Here is a 20,286-nt window from a genome sequence, read left to right as displayed (position 1 = left end):
TCTTTCTGGATGTATTCTTGCCTACAATTCACACTTTCTTTTAATAATTACAAGGCAGTACTTTCTCCACAACTTCGTAATATCTTTAAAACTTTTTTAAAAAGATATTCTGTCTACCATACAGAATTAATATTAAATCAAAGGAAAAATTATGCTAACTCAGTTACCTCCACTTAGTGTTGAACCATGATGCAAAAAAAGAGACCACTGACTCCAATTTTAAATCAAATTAAAGCAAGCTTATATTGTTTACACAAAGAAAGCTGGCTAGGATTGTCTCTCCCTAAGCCAGGCTAGAGATCAGCCACCCAGCTCTCCAGGAACAAGGTTTTATAGCATAAAAAGTTGCAAAGTGGGGAGGGTGTCTTGAGAATTTACAGATAACAGGATTTTGACAAGCATAATACAAAGGCTATAGATAGCAGGTTAATGATCTACATGGTATGATATTTTAAGGTAGGGAGTAAATTTAGATCCCAACATCAGAATTTATGAGACGCTGCTGAGGTTTCAGAGAGGGTTGTTATCTGGTCAGGGGGAGCCAGATTTAAGAGGTGCCACTAAGGTTTTAGAGAAGGTTGTTATCTGGTCAGGGAAAGCCAGGCATGGGTGAGTTCAAGTCATAGGCAGGAATTCCAAACAAGTTTAGAAATCACAATAATTTACAGTGATAGACCCAGCCGGATTCCCTCTTAAAATTGGAAACCATTTTGCCACAAAGACATGAAAAGCTAATTTCGGCTTCACTATAAATTACTGCAAATTCTGAACTTGCTTGGAATGCTTGCCCATGCCTTGAACTCACCCATGCCTGGCTTTCCCTGACCAAATAGCAGCCCTCTCTGAAACTTTAGTGACGCCTCATAAATCTTGGCCTTCCCTGGTCAGATAATGACCCTCTCTGAGGCTCTAATGACCTTCATAAATTCTGATGTTGGGGCCAGCAAAAATATAAACTAGCATTTGTATTATGCTTGTCAGAGTTTTGTTATCTGTAACCCTCCTTTGTGTAACTTTCTGGGCTATAAAGCTGGGCTGCAAGAAAGATGCAGGGCTGTCTTATTCCTGCGGTTTCTGTTGGGAGAGGCAGCCAGGCCAGTTGAAATAATAAGCTTACTTTAATTTGATTTTAATTGGAGTCAGTGGTCTTTTCTTTGCATCCTGGTCTAACAATAGTAAAACAGAAATTAACTTTTCATGACTTTGTGACAAGATGGCTCCCAATCTTAAGAGGAATTAGGCTGGGTTCATCACTTAGAACACTTAATTTCTTTTTTTCTAAAGCATTCTTTTTTTTAACCTTAATTTAATTAATTAATTTATTTTTATGTGGTGCTGAGGATTGAACCCAGTGTCTCATGTGTGCCAGGCAAGCACTCTATCACTGAGTCACAACCCTAACCCCTAGAGCAGCTATTTTCAATCTTGGCTATACACTGGTTTAAAAAATACTGATGCCTACACCCCGACATCCACACTAAAAATCCAACTTATTTGATCTAAGATGCAGGCATTAGGAGTTTTAAAAGGCCTACCAGAGATTTTAATGGGCAGTTAAGACTGAGAACCCCTAATGTAAAGGAACTTTTCAGCTCCTGACACACCATAACTTTTAACCTATCATTCAAGAATTTCTTTTGTAATTGTCTTAGGATGACTGATAAGTAAAAAGAGACCAGATCAAACTTATTCTGTGTAAAATGGGCAAGAACAAGATCATTGTCAAAGGAATAATTAGCCTTGGCTTAGAAATCTTAATTACCTGCCTGCTAGGTCCACAAGGTTGATCTTGCTAGCAATCTCAGATGGGAGATTGTTTTCCAGGATTGCCTAAAGGAGAAAACACATTTAAAGTTGTCAATTGGGATGATTTGCATTTTTTCCGCCTCAGACACTCTCCAACCCCAAGGTGATATTTTAGATTTTTATCCAATTCACTCAAGAAATGTGTATTCTAATATGCTCTGAACCAGAAGAGCTCTCAATATCTGATAGATGAAATCAGTAAGCTCTAGGCTTAAAATCACTTAAAATCACTAGCATGTCTCACAGAGTAATCAGGGAAAATTCCCATCAAGTTCTCTGAGCATAATTTTCAAAGGCACCAGGAATTTTAGTACAATTTACCAGGCAAACATTCTCCTTCAGGGGGCTCTGACTCTTATCAGAGAACTACAATAGATGGGATGGCCCATGATGAGGTTTCTCTCTCTGTTTAACTTTAGTCACACATATTTACCTGCCAGCTCAGGAATTCTATGTATTCTAGCCCTAGGCAGCAAAACTACTTTTCTTTTTTCTCTCCACTAATTCAACATGGGTTTTTTGTTTTGTTTAATAACATTTTAATGTTATGAGTCCATCACTGAAATCTAGTTTTAAGATACTTCCAATAAGCCCCAAATTCACTCAAGTCTCTTTGCAGTTGATCTCCGGACCCATGAACTTTCTATATAAATGTAACCTTTTTAGGATATTTCCAATAAATGGTATATAACAATCTGGCTTTTTTATTTTTATATTTTGGTATTAGGAATTGAACCCCAGGGTGCTAAACCATTAAGCCACATCCATAGCCTATTTTATTTTTTGAGACAAGCCTCAGTTGCCTAAGACTTCATTAAGTTGCTAAGGCTGGTCTTGAATTTTCAATCCTCCTGTCTCAGCTTCCCAAGTTGCTGGGATTATAAGCATGAGCAACTTCTGGCTTCTTTTACCATGCAGCAATATTTTGAGATTCATCTATGTTGAGACATGTATCAACCGTTCATTTTTATTGCAGAGTAGCATTGCATTGCATGATTACACCATACTTATCCATTTCCTTTTGATAGACATCTGGGTGTTTGTAATTTTAAGTAATTTCAAATAAAGCTGCTATATATATTTGTATAGAAGTCTTTTAATGGACATACGATTTCTTTTATCTTGGGGAAAATAATAAGGTATATATTTAACTTTTTAAGAAATTGCTAAATTTTTTTCCAAAGTTGTTCCACTTTATCTTCCTACCAATAGTGTAACATATGAAAACTCCAGCTTCTAAACATCTGGCCAATATCCAGTGGAAAAAAACTTCAATTTAGATATGTTAAAAAGTGGGTAGTAATATTTCATTAGTTTTTTTTAGTTTCATTTTTCTAATGATTAATGATATTGACTGTTTTTTAAAGTACTTAATCCCCACTTGTATATTTTCTTTAGTGAAAGAAATGCTCAAATTTTTTGCACATTGCTTTGAGTGTGTTGAGTTTAGAGAGATCTTCGTGTATTCTGGGTACAATTCTTTTTTTTTTTTAAAGAGAGAGAGAGAGGTGGGAGAGAGAGAGGAGAGAGAGAGAGAGAGAGAGAGAGAGAGAGAGAGAGAGAGAGAGAGAGAGAGAATTTTTAATATTTATTTTTTAGTTTTCGGCGGACACAACATCTTTGTTTGTATGTGGTGCTGAGGATTGAACCCGGACCACACGCATGCCAGGCGATCGCGCTACCGCTGGAGCCACATCCGCAGCCCATGGGTACAATTCTTTATCAGATTTATGTTTTGCAAGTCAGTTTTCCCTACCTGTAGCTTTTCTTTTTACCTTCTTAACATTGTCTTTCAAAGAACAGAAATATTATTTTTTTTTAATGAAAATAAGCTTTATTAGCATCAAGCAATAAATACATGCAAAGATGCAGTTTTTAGTTATTTTCTTCCAGATGTTTTGATCAACTTACAGTAAACACAGAACCACAGGCCACATACAGTCTTAGTATGAAAAATTTCAGGATCCTCTTAGATTTGGCAGGTTGCTCTTTCTTCCGTATTTATAACTTGTGCATTTTTAAAATTGACTTCAAAGCATTAAGTCATGCAAATGCATAAGCAAAAAAGAAGTGCCATTAAGCAGAATCTACACTGTATGGCAGGCACACTGACCAGCTAAGTGAAGTGGTCAGGATGCATTAAAATAAAGTCTTTGGGATTGAATGAGTTTATGAAAAGTAACAAAGAACAATTTGGGTGACATAAAGTACTCAACAACAACAACAAACCTAGGTCATTCCTAACTACTTAAAATGAAAATCTTAATTAACTTTGAAATCTTTCCCAATATTTTGAAACTGTAGGTTCAGAGCCCAGTGAACTTTGGGAGAAAAAGTCTAAAAACTATTACCATTTTGAAAACAAGTGTTTCATATGAACAAGGGATATGAGCTGTAACCTCTCATACTGTAGAGAGATGAGAACCTCCCAAGCTGACCAGGAGGCTAGGATCTGACATTCCATTCTGTTTCTGGCAAGCACGACATTCTCGAACCAGTCCTCGAGCATGACCAACACCTCATTTTAGTTTCTCCATGGCACTATTGCTCCCTGCATAATGTGTCTTATATCCTTCCTCAGCTCTTCAATGATGGCCAAAAGTTCTGCATACTAGTTCTGGGGTACCTGTCTGTGGCCTCTAGTTGCTCAGCAGTTGGCAATATTGGGAGGACGCTGTCAGGCTGGTGGAAAGCAAGCAGACACTTCTAGTGGCTTTAGGGCAGCAGCGGGCCTGTTTTATGAAATATTTGGTTTATCCTTGAGAATGTTCACATACTGCTTGACATTAAGGTATTCTGCAGATAGTAAGTGGAGTGTCCTGTAAATGTCAAATCATGTTGGTTGATAATGTTCAAATTTTATAATATCTTGCTGACTTTTGTCTGTGGATAACAATCTGTGGATGCTCAAGTCACTTTCAGTACCAGTTACTGAAAGTGAAGTATTGATGCTGAATCATTTATTTCTATTTTCAATTTTTCGAGCTTTTCTCTTCACATATTTTGGGGTTTTGTTGTTAGAAACATATATAATTGTAATATCTTGATATTAATCTTTTTTCAAAACGTCCTTTTTTGTCTTTAGTATTTTTCTTAAAATACTTTTGCTTGACATTAATGTAGTACTCTGGCTCATTTATGGTTATTTTTTGTATTATATATCTTTCCTGTCTTTTTACTTTCTGTATTTTTGAATATAAGGCATATTTTTTTGTTTGTTTTGTTTTGTAGATAGCATATAGATGGTCTTGCTTTTACTACTTGACAACTTGAATCATATTCATACTAATGTAATTACTGATGTGTTCAGAATCACATCTGTTGTTTTTCTATTTATACTCCATACATCTTAGGTTGGGTTTTTTGTTTTGTTTTAGTTTGGTTTTGGTTACTCTTTCATTGTCTTTTCTCTGTTAAGTAAGTACAATCGTCCTTCAGTATCCTCAGGGGAATTGATTCTAGGACCTCTGTGGATAACAATCTGTGGATGCTCAAGTTTATCTTATATAAAACAGCAGAGTATTCGCATAGAACCTATACAACATCCTCCAATTTAACTTAACTTTAGATTACTTACAATACCTACACAATATAAATGTTATGTAAATAACTGTTATACTGTATTGTTCAGGGAACAATGAAAAGGAATTCTGTACGTGTTCAGTACAGCACAACCATCATAGGCCTAAGTACGTACTTGATCAATGGATATGCAGGGTCAACTGTATTTGTAGTGTGCCATTTGAATTTCTGTTGATTTTTAAAATTATATTTTTAACTGTTTTCATGTGGTTGCTCTATAGATGACAATGTGCTCTTGACATGTGATCTTCAAAACACTAACTTAATTTCTATAAAATATAGAAACTTTGATCCAATGCATCTTTTTTGCCATCCCCTCGATCCCACCTTGTGTTATTACTGTCAATATATACAATGTACATATATGAAAATGTGTATACATGACAGGGTACAATACAATGTTATAATTATTGCTTTATATAAACTTATTCTTTTAATGATATTGAAGAAATGACATATATTTATGTAGCCTTTTATATTTACTCACATATTTGTCATTCCCAGAACATTTCATTACTTCCTATGGATTTAGGTTACTTTTTTATATCACCTTTGTTCAGCCTAAAAGGTTTCATTGAGTTTTTCTTATAATGTAGAACAACTAGCAATCTGTGAGTGATGTTCTGGTTTCTTTCTTCTGGGCTTTTTTTTTTTTTTTTTTGTACTAGGGATTGAACCCAAGGGGCTTTACTACTGAACTATATATCCAATCCTTTTTTATTTTTTATTTTGAGAAAGGTCTTGCTTAGTTGCTGAGGCTGACCTCAAACTTACAATCCTCCTGTCTCAGACTCCCAAGTTGCTGAGATTACAGGCATGCATTACCACTTCTAGCTTCATCTTCATATTTGAAAGTGACTTTGGTTGAAAATAGAATTTTTGTTTGACAGTTTTATCTTCTATCAGCATTATAAATTCTGAGGTATGACGTTTCTAATAAGAAGTCAGACACCAATCATATAATTGTTCTTCTGCATATGATGAGTCATTTTGTCCTAATTGTTTTCAAGATTTCCTCTTTGTCTCTCAATTTTTTTATTATGATGTATTTAAATGTGGATGTCTGTGTTGATTTTAACTGGAGTTCTTGAGCTTCAGAGATCTATAAATTAATAATTTTCAACAAATTTGGTAAGTTATGGGTCATTATTTTTCAATATTTTTTAAAATTCCCCATTTTCTCTCTTCATTTTGGTATTTCCATTATGCATACTCCAACATTTGATGTCCCATACATTTGTATAGCTCTGTTCATTTTTACTTCAATATTTTTACTCTCTCCTGAAAAATGATTTCTATTGATTTCAAGTTTACTAATTGCTCTGCCATCTAAAATCTACCATTAGTCCTACTCATGAATTTTTCATTTCCATATTAAACATTTCAACTCCAGAGTTTCTGTTTAAAATTAATTTCCATCATTTTGTTGAGATTTCCCATTGAGTCATATCATCAGGTTCTCCTTTGGTTCTCTGAACATGGTTTGTTTCTGTTCTTTGAATATAATTATATTAGCTGCTGAAGACTTTATATGATAATTCCAACATCTGGAGTATTTAGAGTTTATTTCTACTGTTTTTTTTCTTAAGCATAGATCAGTTTCTTATGCTTTTGTATGTCTACTATTTTTTGATTGAATACTAGACATATTAGAGAATATACTATAACATTCACTAGCCACATGGCCCTCTTATGCCTTTTCTGCACATATGTGCAGATTCTGTTAGGATTTTGTGGCCCAATTAGTATCTGCTATGTATATACACAGCTTTTGGAATCCAGGATATGTGAGGATCTTATCCAATCCCTATGGCTGTATCATCTCCTAAAATTCCCTATGAAATTCCCAGAGAGTCTGCCAGTCTGTGTCTTGCCTGCAATAGACCCACACTTAAGGCTAAGAGTGTCACTAACGCTTCTTGATCCTTTCTCCTCAGAGATTACACTTTAAGTGATGATGTTAAAAATCAAGTGAACCTCTCTAGCATCAGTAATAGAAAATTTCTGCCTTCCCTTCCCTTATTGAATTTCCCCATTGATAGAGCTGGTGGTGTGGGGTGAGAATGGGAGCAGCTCAAAGCAGAAACATGATACATTTGTGCTGTTTTTACCTGAAATTCAGTAGTTTTCTTGAATAAATAAATCCATCTCAATTTGTTATATGTTTTTAGTCTATTTTCAGAATATATCTTTAAAGTTGCTTTTTGGGGATAGGATTTGTCAAGCTCCTCATCCCATCATAGTGGAAGTGAATTTTTTACTTTTCCATTTTAATGCTCATTTTCATTTTAAATAAACATGTACTGGTTAAATGATATGAAAGTGTTCCAAAATGTTAAAAGCAAAATATATGTAGAAGATATCAGGATGTCTTTAAGGTATAGCTTAATAGATCTTGTGTAGGTCCTTTATATTATTAGGTCATATCAGAGAATCTATAAGTAGAAGGGTAGAAGAAAAAGAAAAGAAATAGGAAAGCAAGAAAGCCATCAAAAGGGACAAGAAAAAGAAGAAAGCTCACCAAATTTGAGGAGTAACCAACCTGAGTGTAGTGGATAGTGAAGATGGCATGGGATCTGCTGCTGGCCTCGTGAACATGGGTGGCTGCTGTGATTCTGTGTTCATAAGAGAAGACAGTATAAGAAATTTTTACGCATGGTGGACCCTAAAAGATCCATGGGGAACACAAGAAATGTTAGTACTGAAGATCACAGATGAGAATCATAAAACTTCATATGAAGTCTAATACAGTTAGAAAAAGGTCCAAAGAGGGCAGAAGCAGCACTCTAGGTGCTGATATGTGAGAATAAATGGAAGAATAGTTTCATATTAACCGACAATAAAACATTTCTAAAAAGTGATAAAGCAAAAATCAGAGTAAAAAGGGGAATATTAGAGTGCAATCAATCTGGAAAAGTACCCCTAAGACAAACCCATTTATTTATTTTATTTTTGCTACTGGGGATTGAACCCTGGGGCACTTAACCACTGAGCCACATCCCCAGCCCTCTTTTGTATTTTATTTAGAGACAGGGTCTCAGTTAGTTCCTTAGCACCTTGCTTTTTGCTGAGGCTATCTTTGAACTCATGATCCTCCTGCCTCAGCCTCCGGAGCCACTGGGATTACAGGCATGAACCACCAGCCCAGGGTAAAAGTGGTATATTTTAGAACAAAAGTATACCAGTAAATCTCTGGGTTTACTGCCTAATATTATTAAATCCGGACAAACTTCATTTTGTTTGTAGTGAGAAAAAGCACTAAATCTTAGTGATTGCCCCTTCCCCTGGGTACACTACTATTCTGAGAAGGTTCTCCTGGTTGTAGAGTAGGGAGCTGCAGACAGAGACAGTGTAAGTGTTGTCATGCACTCCAAAGGGGACTAGAACACAGAGCAGGGGAATGAGGTGAAAAGAATGATGGGAACAAACAAACCTGTTACCTGTTTGCTATTCCCTCCTCCAAGAGTTGAATTACTTGCTTATAGTTGGTAACTACATGTTGAGACAGACCTTTCATATTTGTGAGGGGGAGAAAAAAAATAAAAATAAATTTTTTGATAAAGTTTAACCTTTTCATGTAGGTCTTTAACTTTATCATTCACTTTTTATATCATTTGATAAAAAAGAATGAGGAAATAACTAACTTCATTCAGATAATGAATCAACAAATACTTAATGGAAACCTACTGTTACATACACGGTGATGGGCTCTGAATAGGTTTTTTCCTTCATAGAGATTATGATTTAGAATTCATGTAACAACTATGCTAACAATTTCTTAAAATTTTGTTATGCAGATTATGATGAGCCCAGCCTAATTCCATTTTAAGATTGGGAGCCATCTCATCACAAAGTCATGAAAAGTTAATTTCTGTTTTACTATAAATTACTGTGATTTCTAAACTTGTTTGGAATTCCTGCCTATGCCCTGAACTTACCAATGCCTGGTTTTCCCTGACAGATAACAACTCTCTCTAAAACCTTAGTGGCACCTCATAAATCCTGTCTCCCCCTAACCAGATAACAACCCTCTCTGAAACCTCAGCAGTGCCTCATAAATTCTGATGTTGGGATCTGAATTTACACCCTACCTTAAAATATCATGTCATGTAATCATTAACCTGTTATCTGCCTTTGTATTATGCTTGTCAAAATCCTGTTATCTGTAAGTTCTCAAGACAACCCCCTTTGCAACTTTTTGTGCTATAAAATTGTGTTCCTGGAAAGCTGGGGTACTGATCTCTAGCCCAGGGTTTTCAGGAGAGACAGTTCTGGCCAGCTCGGTGTACCCAAATACAAGCTAGCTTTAATTTGATTTAAAATTGGAGTCAATGGTCTTTTCTTTGCATCCGGGTTCAACAGTTACACAAAATGTTCATATATTACCTCATTTGACCCTCAGGATTCCTGAGATGGGCCCATGCTATTATGCCCACAAGGTGGCAGACATGGTTTGGCACATAAAATATATGATGCACACACTTGTATTCTTCACACCTCTGCAGTTTACAATCATGAGGAGATTTATTGTTTACACAAGAGAGTACAGACAAGTGCCACAGAAATAAACTAAACACTAAGGAAATCAGAGCACTGTTCAGGGAAAGCTCCACTGAATTGAGCCACTATAGAATGGGTAGGCTTTACACAGGTGAAAAGAAACCTAAAGTATGTAAATACATCTTTATGGCTGGTATTGACCAAGTCACAAAGGGCCTTTTTACAACCCTTCTAGAGAATCTCTATATTCTGTATTACAATTTCTGAGCAAAATAACTTCATAGGCCTGCTACTAAATATAGTTACACCAAAAATTAACAAAGTAATTTAAATGGGAACTGGATTTACTATATTAAGGAATTCTCCATATTTCAATGTGATAATAGTTTTGTGGTTATATTTTTTAAAAAACAGGCCTTATCTTTCAGCATTACATACTAAAATGTTTATAGTTAGACTGATGTGACATCTGGAATGTGCCTAAAAATAATAAAGGATGATGGAAGTGAATGGGAATGTAGATAAGTCAGGAGCCGCCAAGAGTTAATGGTATTATGACTGAATAACAAGCACATGGGGTTCATTATACAAGTGTGAAGAGTGTCTAACTCTGCATATATTCAAAATTTTTCATGATAAGAGTTTACAATTTTTAACAGTAAGGAGACATTCTACTTTTGATAATGGCAAATTAGATAATACAGACTACTAAAGACTTCTAGAAAAAGCTGTATAAAAAATAAAGACAGGGCTGGGGATGTGGCTCAAGCAGTAGCGTGCTCGCCTGGCATACGTGCGGCCCAGGTTCGATCCTCAGCACCACATACCAACAAAGATGTTGTGTCTGCCGAGAACTAAAAAATAAATATTAAAAAATAATTCATTCTCTCTCTCTCTCTCTCTCTCTCTCTCTCTCTCTCTCTCTCTCCCCCCTCTCTCACTCTCTCTTTAAAAAAATAAGATAAAAATAAAATAAAGACATCTGCTTAAAGGTGCAGAGGGGGGTGACCAGTTAGTGAAAAATTTTCAGGCTGTATACTGGGGGGAAGATGGAAACAGAAATAAAGTCAACATTTGGGGATGCTTATCACACCCTTAGGGACATTTTCCAAATCTTCAGGGGAAGTGGTTTAGCCCATTTAGATAAACAGGCAGATTAGGATTAGAGTCCAGAGCCCACCCAAAGTGGATCCCCCACTTTGAAAGAAAAAACAAAGGACCATAACACAAGAATAGGTTGAATTAGAAGTAAATATCCTTTTAAAGGACTGCTTCTAAGCTTTGAACATTTTCAGTCCTTAAACTAAACTGAGGTGATCTCAACCACTAGTGTGCACAGAAACCTATTATAAATAAATATAAGTTTTCTGTAATGGAAGACATCATTGTTCTAGACTTCTAAATTATTCTATTAACAATTTTGCAAATACTATCTAGCAAAGAAATTATATCAAACCAGACACATAAGTAGATCTGGTAGCATAAATGCAATCAGCAAAAATAATAGTCAAGTTGGGCATGCAGGCACAGTCTTATAATTTTTTTTAAAAACTGCATAAAGTATAATATCCTCTTGCAATTTTAGTAAATGTAGATTTTTTTTTTCACTTCAAGGGCGTATTGATTTTATCTATCTTTTCAAAAAATTGATTTAGGTTTGTGGATTTGTCATTAGAAATGAGATGTCTCTGAAGAAAGGTCTGAGGAATTCCCAGAGGGGAGGAGGATTTCAACCCAAGGTCAGTGGGGTTTTTGGTATACATGATGGAAAAGAATTACAACATGAGGCAAACAAAGGCATAGACACAGGTCTTTTAGGAAGCAGATACACATTCAAGGAAGAATGTCGGCTATCAAGAGAAGTCCTTCCTTGGGTTGGGACCCAGTACTTATAAAAAGGCTATAAAACTGAGTATATTTCACTCTTTATCTTAAATCCCTATTTTAGATTTTCACTATTATGTTTATTTCCTATTTTTAGTTTTTGTTCATATTTTTATTTTCCTCCTACTACTTTCTTTAAGTTTAATTTACTGAGTGAGTGCATCTATTAAGTTATTTGGAATTGAATCCCGGGTTTCATGAATGCTAGGTAAACTTTCTATCACTGAGATACATCCTAAGCCACTTTAAAAAAAATTTTTTTTAACTTTATTGAGATAGAGTCTTGCTAAACTGCCCTTGGCTGGCCTCAAACTTACCATCTTCCAAGTAGCTGAAATTACAGGCATGCACCAACACGTCTGACTAAATTCACTGAAATTTTAAGCTTTGTAAAATGAATGCTAAGCTTGTGGGTTTTTTTTTTTTATCCTTTCCACTTTTCTGATGTTTCTTTACAGCTAGACATTTTTCTATAAGCATGTACTAGCTATATTGTACCTGTTTGAATACCTAGTAGTTTCATCATTATTCAGTTTAAAATTTATGTAATTTCCATTATGATTTCTTTTTTGACCCATGTGTTATTTAGAAATGTTTCTTAATTTTCAAGAATTTGAGAATTTTCTAGTTGTTATGGTTATGTAGTTTAATAGTATTGAGTTCAGAGACTATGCTCCATATGATTTTATTTAAAAAATACATTCTGAGCCTGGCAAGATGATATATGCCTATAATCCCAACAACTCGAGAGATTGGGGCAGAAGATTCACAAGTTTGATGTCACCCTCAGCAATTAAGCAAGGCCCTAAGCAACCTAACAAGACCCTGACTCAAAGTAAAAAATAAAAACAGTTGAGGATATAGCTCAGTGGTAGTGCACCCCTCCCTGAGTTCAGTCTTTAGTACCCCTACACACACACAAATCATCAATTTGATTTGTGGTCTAGTATATTGGTTAATTTTTAAAAGTTTTCCACCTGTGTGTAAAAATAGTGTGTAATATATAACTATATAGTTATTGGGCACAATGTTCATGTAGTTCAAATTTTTTTATAATGCTATTGAATTTTTTCTGCCTATTTTAACAAATACTAAGAAAGGCAAGTTAAAATTTTCTATTATGATTATGGATGCTTTTATTCTTTTTAACTGTCAGTTTTTGTTTTATGTATTTTGAGACTTTATTATTATATGCATACAAAAGTAGAACTGTTAAATTTTCTTATGAATTGAGCACCTACACACACACTTTTTTCCCCCCTTCATAGTGCAGGAGATCAAACCCAGGGCCTCATGCATGGTAGACAAGTACTCTATCATTGAACTACATACCCAGCCCCTGAACCCTTTTATCATTATTAAGGATTCTTCTTCCTCTTCTTCTTCCTTTTAATCTTTCTCCTTCTCTCTTCCACTTCCTCCTCTTCTTCCTTCTCTTCCTCCTCTTCCTCCTCCTCTCCTTCCTTCTCTTCCTCCTCCTCTCCTTCCTTCTTCTCCTCTTAAGGATCTCACTAAGTTGCTTAGGGCCTCACTAAGCTGTTGAGGCTGGCCTTGAATTTGCAATCCTCCTGGGTCAGCCACCTGAGCTACTGGAATTATAGGTTTGCACCACTGTGCCCACTTGGCTCTTTAATTTTTTTTTTAAATCTCCTAACTTCTATCTGGGATCTCTTTCAGCCTCAAGAATAATCTTTAAGTGGGCTGGTGTTGTAGCTCAGTGGTAGAGCGCTTGCCTAGCACATGTAAGGCACTGGGTTTGATCCTCAGCACAACATAAAAATAAGTAAATAAAAGTATTGTGTCCATCTACAATCCAAAATACTTTAAAAAAATACAGTTATCTCATACTAGACAAAAGTGTCAAAAACATTCACTGGAGAAAAGATAGCCTCTTCAAAAAATGGTGCTAAGAAAATTGGAAATCACATGTAACAAAATGAAATTAAACCCCTCTCTCTCACCCTGCATGAAACTCAATTCAAGTGGATCAAACACTTAGGCACTAGAATAGAGACCCTGTGCCTAACAGGAGAAAAAGGCCCAAATCTTCACCATGTGGCCTAGGATCTGACTTCCTTAACAAGACTCGTAAAGCGCAAGAAACAAAATCAAGAATCAATAAATAGGATGGATTCAAACTAAAAGCTTCTTCACAGCAAAGGAAACAATCAAGAACATGAAGAGAGAGTCCACAGATCTGGAGAAAATTCTTGCTACCTATACCTCAGATAGAGCATTAATCTCCAGGATATATAAAGAACTCAAAAAACACCAAACAAACAAACAAAAAAAACAAACAAATAACCCAATCAATAAGTGGACAAAGGAACTGAACAGACACCTCACAAAAGAAGAAACATGAATGGTCAACAAATATATGAAAAAATGTTCAACATCTCTAGTAATTAGAGAAATGCAAATAAAAACTACTCTAAAATCTCATCTCACACCAGTCAGAGTGGCAGTTATCAAGAATACAGACAACAATAAGTGTTGGTGAGGATGTGGGGGGAAAGGCACACTCATACATTGCTGGTGGGACTGCAAATTTGTTCAACCAAAAAAATATGGAAAACAGTATAAGGATTCCTTAGCAAACTTGGAATGGAACCACTATTTGGCCCAGCTATCCCACTCCTTGGTCTAAACTCCAAAGGACTTACAGCATACTATAGTAACGCAGCCACATCAATGTTTGTAGCAACTCAATTCACAGTAGCTAAGCTATGGAACCAACCTAGATGCCCTTTGATAGATGACTAGATAAAGAAACTGTGGTATATATACACAATGGAATATTACTCAGCATTAAAAGAGAATAAAATTATGGCATTTTCAGGTAAATGTATGGAGTTGGAGAATATCATTCTAAGTGAAGTAAGCCAATCCCCAAAAAACCAAAGGCCAAATGTTCTGATAAGTTGATGCTGATCCATAATGGGGTGGGGGCATGGGAAAAATTAAGGAACTTTGGGCGAAGGGAAGGGAGATATGGGGAGGGAGTATGGGGTCAGGAAAGATGGTGGAATGAGATGGACATTATTACCCTAGGCACATGTATGATTGCACATATGGTGCGACGCTACATCTTGTACTACCAGAGAAATGAAAAGCTGTGTTGCAATTGTGTACAATGAATCAAAATACATTCTGCTGTCATAATATGTAATTAAAATAAATTTTAAAAAAAGAATACAAGCAACAATAAATGTTGGTAAGAATGTGCGGGGGAAAGGTACACTTGTACATTGCTAGTGATACTGCAAATTGGGGCAACCAATCTGTAAAGCAGTATGGAGATTCTTCAGAAAACTTGGAATAAAACCACCATTTTGACCCAGCTATCCCACTCCTTGGTTTATAACCAAAGGACTTAAAATCAGCATACTACAGCTACATCAATGATTATAGCAGCTCAATTCACAATAGCTAAACTATGGAACCAACCTAGGTGTCCTTCAGTAGATGAATGGACAAAGAAAATGTGGTATATATACACAATGGAATATTGCTTAAAGAAGAATGAAATGATGGCATTTGCCAGTAAATGCATGGAGCTGGAGAATAACATACTAAGTGAAATGAATTAATTCCAAAAAACCAAAGGCTGAATGTTTTCTCTGATAGGTGATAAGGCAGGGGCGCTAGGAAAGAATGGAGTTACTCTGGATTAAGTAGAGGGGAGTGAAGAGGTATGGGGGTAAGAAGGATGGTAATATGAATCTGACATTATTACCCTATGAACATGTATAATTACATGACCAGTGTGATTCTACATCATGTACAACCCAAAGAATGAGAAATTACACTTCATAAATGTATGATGTTTCAAAGTGTATTCTATTGTCATGTATAACCAATTAGAACAAATAAAAAATAATGTACGGGCTGGGGATGTGGCTCAAGCGGTAGCGCGCTCGCCTGGCATGCGTGCGGCCTGGGTTCGATCCTCAGCACCACATACCAACAAAGATGTTGTGTCCGCCGAGAACTAAAAAATAAATATTAAAAATTCTCTCTCTCTATCTCTCTCTCTCCTCTCTCACTCTTTCTTTTAAAAAAATAATGTAATCATAGCATAGATATTCAATAACTATTACTTGAAATTTTTTTTAATTAAAAAAAGTTAATTTTCCTGATTCCATTGGTTGTATTGTAATTATTTTTTTGTTTTGTTTTGTTTTAAAGAGATAAATAAAGATAAATCAAAGCCTATAACCAAGATATCTTCTTTAAATTTTTCTAATAATTCACCTTTATTTTATAAAGTACTGATATAACAAGGATTGTTTTATTTTTTTTAAACTGATCTATTCTGTGGGGGGTGGGGTGCAGCTCAGTGGTAGAGCACTTGCCTCTGATGCACAAGGCCCTGGGTTTGATTTCCAGCCCTGCAAAAAAATATTAATATTAAAATTTTTTTAAAGTAATAAAAAACTGGTCCTTTATCACTTTTAAAGAAAGTGATAAGAATATCTATTTAAAATGACCACTATTTTCTTGCCTAGCATGCAAAAAACCCTGGATATAATCCTCAGCACTGCAAAACACAAATAAAAAACAACTATTATTGCAAATTTTATAGTTAATGGTTAGATGGCAAAATTTTCCCCTGAGGACAAAACTAGATATTATTATAACTTTTATTTAATAGTGAACTAGTCCTAGTTAGTGCAGAAAAGAAGAAAAAAAAAACAGAAGAATTAAGGGGGACTTTGTGTTTTTGTTTTTTTCTGATTGTATACACAGAAAATACAAAATCATTTTTTTCAGAGCCCCAACTACCTACCACCAACATGCCTGGCTTTATACCCTTCACTTTATATTAAAAGAAACATCAAAGCAAAAATATATTATTTTAGTCTCACTTAGCCATCATTTTAGATACTATACCCCACTAGCCTTTATATGACTTTGGACAGGGCCCAGTACATTTCAGATTTCAATTTTCTCTTTTATCTAATAATTTTTTTAAAGTTTTTCTTTTAATATTTGTAGTTGTAGATGGACACAATACCTTTATTTTTTATTTATTTATTTTTATGTGGTGCTAAGGATCGAGTCCAGTGTTTTATACATGCCAGGCGAGCACTCTACCACTGAGCCCCAGCCCTAGCCCCTAATAATTTTTTTTTTTTTTTAATTGAGACAGGTTCTTACTAAGTTGCCTAGGCTGGCCTTGAACTTGTGTGTGGGGGGGGCGGTGCTGGGGATTTAACCCAGGGCCTTGTGCATGAGAGACAAGCACTCTACCAACTGAGCTATATCCCCAGCCCTGGCCTTGTATTTTTGATCCTCCTTCCTTAGTCTCCTGGGTCTCTAAGATTGAAGGCATGCACCACTGCCCAGCCTAATAAGTTTTAATTAAAAAGTAACAGGCTACCCCTTTCCTTTTTTTGGATTTGGGCAACTATTAAGTTCCACCTTACAATTCTGTAGTGGAACAACAATTTAAAGACATTATATATTCTTACTTCCAATAGCACTCTGAATAACATAGGCATCCAGTAGGCACTCAGTGAATTCCTGAAGAAGTGGTTTCAAATCACCAATCACTTTTCTACTTTGGAGTCATATTCACAGAATGCTGAGTTTGAGAGATATATAATATTCTTTATTCATTAAAAAAAGAAGGCCTTTAAAGTTCATTGTGACTACTCATTTGGAAGCCCCAGCTTCCAAGGCTGGTTCTGTGTTATTTTTGAGCTCATGGATTCCTTCACTAAGTAGCAGAAATAGCCCGGCATGGTGGCACATGCCTGTTATCCCAGCAACTCAGGAGCCTGAGGCAGGAGGATCACAAGTTCAAGGATAGCCTCAGCAAATTCAGTGAGGTCCCAAGCAACTTTGTAAGATGCTTTCTCAAAATAAAAAATAAAAAGGGCTAAGGATGTAGTTCAATGGTAAAGTACCCTTGGGTTCAAATTCCAGGACCCTTCCCCCACCACCCCAAAAATAAGCAGAAATGTTCATCTATTTGTAATGGTTTGAGAAAGTCCTGATGACTTTAAGAGAACCTGTAACTTAAAAGACTTAAGATTCTTTGCTGCTGGAGAACTTAATTTCTACCCCAAATCCTTCCCTCCCCAAGGGTTCACTTCATGAAGTATTCTCAAAAGAGCCATGTGCTCTGCATCAGGAGCCCTGAGATTTTAGTCTAGATCCTGTCATTGACTTTGGATATATGACTCAAGCTCTATGACTTTATATGAGTTCATATGTTCTCTGTGTTGTAGGAACTATGCCAATCAAAGAATCTATGATCCTAGATCTCCTGCTAGGTTCTCAATATACAGTCCCATTCCTATATTCCAGTCCTAGACAAGGTTCCCAGTTCCAATCTTGCCCCAACTTGCAGTGTAACTTTAGGAATGTCTCTTAACTTTTTACATAGTTGTCTTTTGTACAAGGACATTTGTACTTTATCTGAGGTTTCCTCTGGTTCCTCCCTCCCACTAGAAAATAAAAGGATATTTTGAGATGAGACATTGTGACATTACTGTATCAGCTCATGATTTGCCTTGAAAAGTACTGCTTTACATAAAAACTTATGTAAAATTTTACACAGAAGTTTTTCACAGTGGAAACTAAAAGTGGCTCTTAGCAAAGTAAATGTTTTTGTTGTTTCCAGCTGCATTTATGATGGGACATTCAAGAAAAGATAGACACAGAATCAGTGACTGGCATGCCTACTTGGTCATCTATTGGCTATGCCTGATCAGAAGAGATGGCCATTGATCTTTCATGTTCCTTTCCTTATCAGGAAAATTAGCATACTATTATGAGAATAGAAACTTAACATTTATATGTTTATTCTTATACACATCCTAAAGGGTAACAATTTCCTCCACTAAAGAACCTAAATGTTCCTACTTATTAGGAGGACCTGGCCTAAGGAAATAAGACATATGGTACTAAACATCAGGGCTTGATAAGGAAGCACACCAGACCCTGATTCATGTCCAACATCTACCCATCTTTCCCATCCTCCCAAGAATCTTCACCAACGGAAGAGAAAGTACTCTGGAAAGGAGACTGGCTGGTCCAGGAACTAGTCAAGGCTCTATCAGATCTGGTACCTGTAGACCCAACCAGAGCCCTTTCTCCTCATTCACCATGCTTTAGCCACTCGGTCCTCCTTGAAAATATCAAGTGGCCTCATAGGACTGTAGGTCATAATGCTCTCCCTAACAGAAACACACCTCCCCTCATGACATGGTTCTTCATGGGGCTAGCTCCTATGTTCCCTTCAGGTCTCAGCTTCAGTGTTATCTCCTCAGAGAAGTTTTTACAGACCACTCATATAGGTGGGTCATCTATACCTCCCCAAGGTTTTTTTCATCACTACATCTTCTTATATTTTCTGACTCCCTTCTACTAAATTTTAAGCTTACCTGTGAGGGCAGAACCATGTCTCTTCTTTTTTCGACATTTTATTGTATAATTTTTTTTTTTGCTCCCTCCATCTGCTACAGTTAGGACCATGTCGTTTCTATTTATCATTATATATCCAGTGTCTAGTACAGCAACTAGCATGAAGTAAATTTTTTAAATATTTTTTTAGTTGTTGATAGATCTTTATTTTATTTATTTTTTATTTGTATGTGGTGCTGAGAATCTAATTCAGTGCCTCACACATGTCAGGCAAGTGCTCTACCACTAAGCCACAATCCCAGCCCCAAGTAAATGTTTTTAATATGTATTTTTTTAGTTGTAGGTGGACACAATACCTTTATTTTACTTTTATGTGGTGCTGAGGATTGAGCCCAGTGCTTCATGTGTGCCAGGCAAGCATTCTACCACTGAGCCACAGCCCCAGCCCCTAAAGTAAATTTTTATTATACATATATTGAATGAATTAGTGAACACTTGAACAGCCTCCTAAGACTTCAGTTTGATCTCAGATTTCCGGGACCACAAAAGCTTACCTTCCACATAGGGGCCCATCTCTGGATGCTCCCTGACCCGCAGGGTATAGGACTTCTTTTGATTAGATTGCTTCAATAGATCCCGTACCCGTTCATTATAGATTTCCAGGAAACTAAAGGACAGAAAGGCAACACAATTAGACTTTGAAAAAAAAGAAGGAAAAATACTAATCCAAGAATCTGAAGGTTCCAGGTTCCTTTTCCAGCTTCTATCTCTGACAATCTAAGTCTTTGACCAAGCCAGGACTCCCCTTATGTGTCTTTCTACTTGTTTACAAAAGAATTGTAAGCAATGGCTTTTATCACTTCATGGTTTCAGGTTTATAATACAGTGCTTATTTGAGATTAGCCCTTGAGGGACTATTTCAACATGATTTTTGGCCATAGTATGTGGCCACCAGCTGTGCCCTGATCAGGCCTCCATGGCACATAGTCTATAGATTATGTTTCTTGAGTGATTTTCAAACAGGACCCTCTATTGTTCTGTGAAGGCATCTCAGGGGCCATTGCTGAGCAGTGAGGGAAACTAATTAATAAGGGTTCCAGTCTCTATCCCTGCTTTAAATAGGGCATTTCTCATCTGTTT

At 36.1% G+C, this 20,286-nt stretch overlaps 1 protein-coding gene and 1 pseudogene across 2 annotated transcripts in view; both read right to left on the bottom strand.

Annotated features, from left to right (window-relative positions):
- The window catches only part of Stard9 (StAR related lipid transfer domain containing 9), a 132,247-nt gene that overhangs the window by 50,850 nt on the left and 61,111 nt on the right, over positions 1-20,286 (bottom strand). For both annotated transcript variants that reach the window (XM_077800225.1, XM_026392655.2), the window contains exons 7-10: positions 19,701-19,813; positions 8,829-8,898; positions 7,931-8,003; positions 1,763-1,830 (exon numbers count right to left, since the gene is read on the bottom strand). In XM_077800225.1, the coding sequence (XP_077656351.1) occupies positions 1,763-1,830; positions 7,931-8,003; positions 8,829-8,898; positions 19,701-19,813 (324 nt within the window). The remainder of the gene's footprint in view (positions 1-1,762; positions 1,831-7,930; positions 8,004-8,828; positions 8,899-19,700; positions 19,814-20,286) is intronic.
- Positions 4,209-5,963, bottom strand: LOC113183524 (cyclin-dependent kinase 2-associated protein 1 pseudogene; annotated as a pseudogene).

The sequence above is a fragment of the Urocitellus parryii genome, chromosome 6 (genome assembly GCF_045843805.1).
Source record: "Urocitellus parryii isolate mUroPar1 chromosome 6, mUroPar1.hap1, whole genome shotgun sequence".
Classification (NCBI taxonomy): Eukaryota; Metazoa; Chordata; class Mammalia; order Rodentia; family Sciuridae; genus Urocitellus; species Urocitellus parryii.
This window is presented reverse-complemented; position numbering and strand designations above follow the sequence as displayed.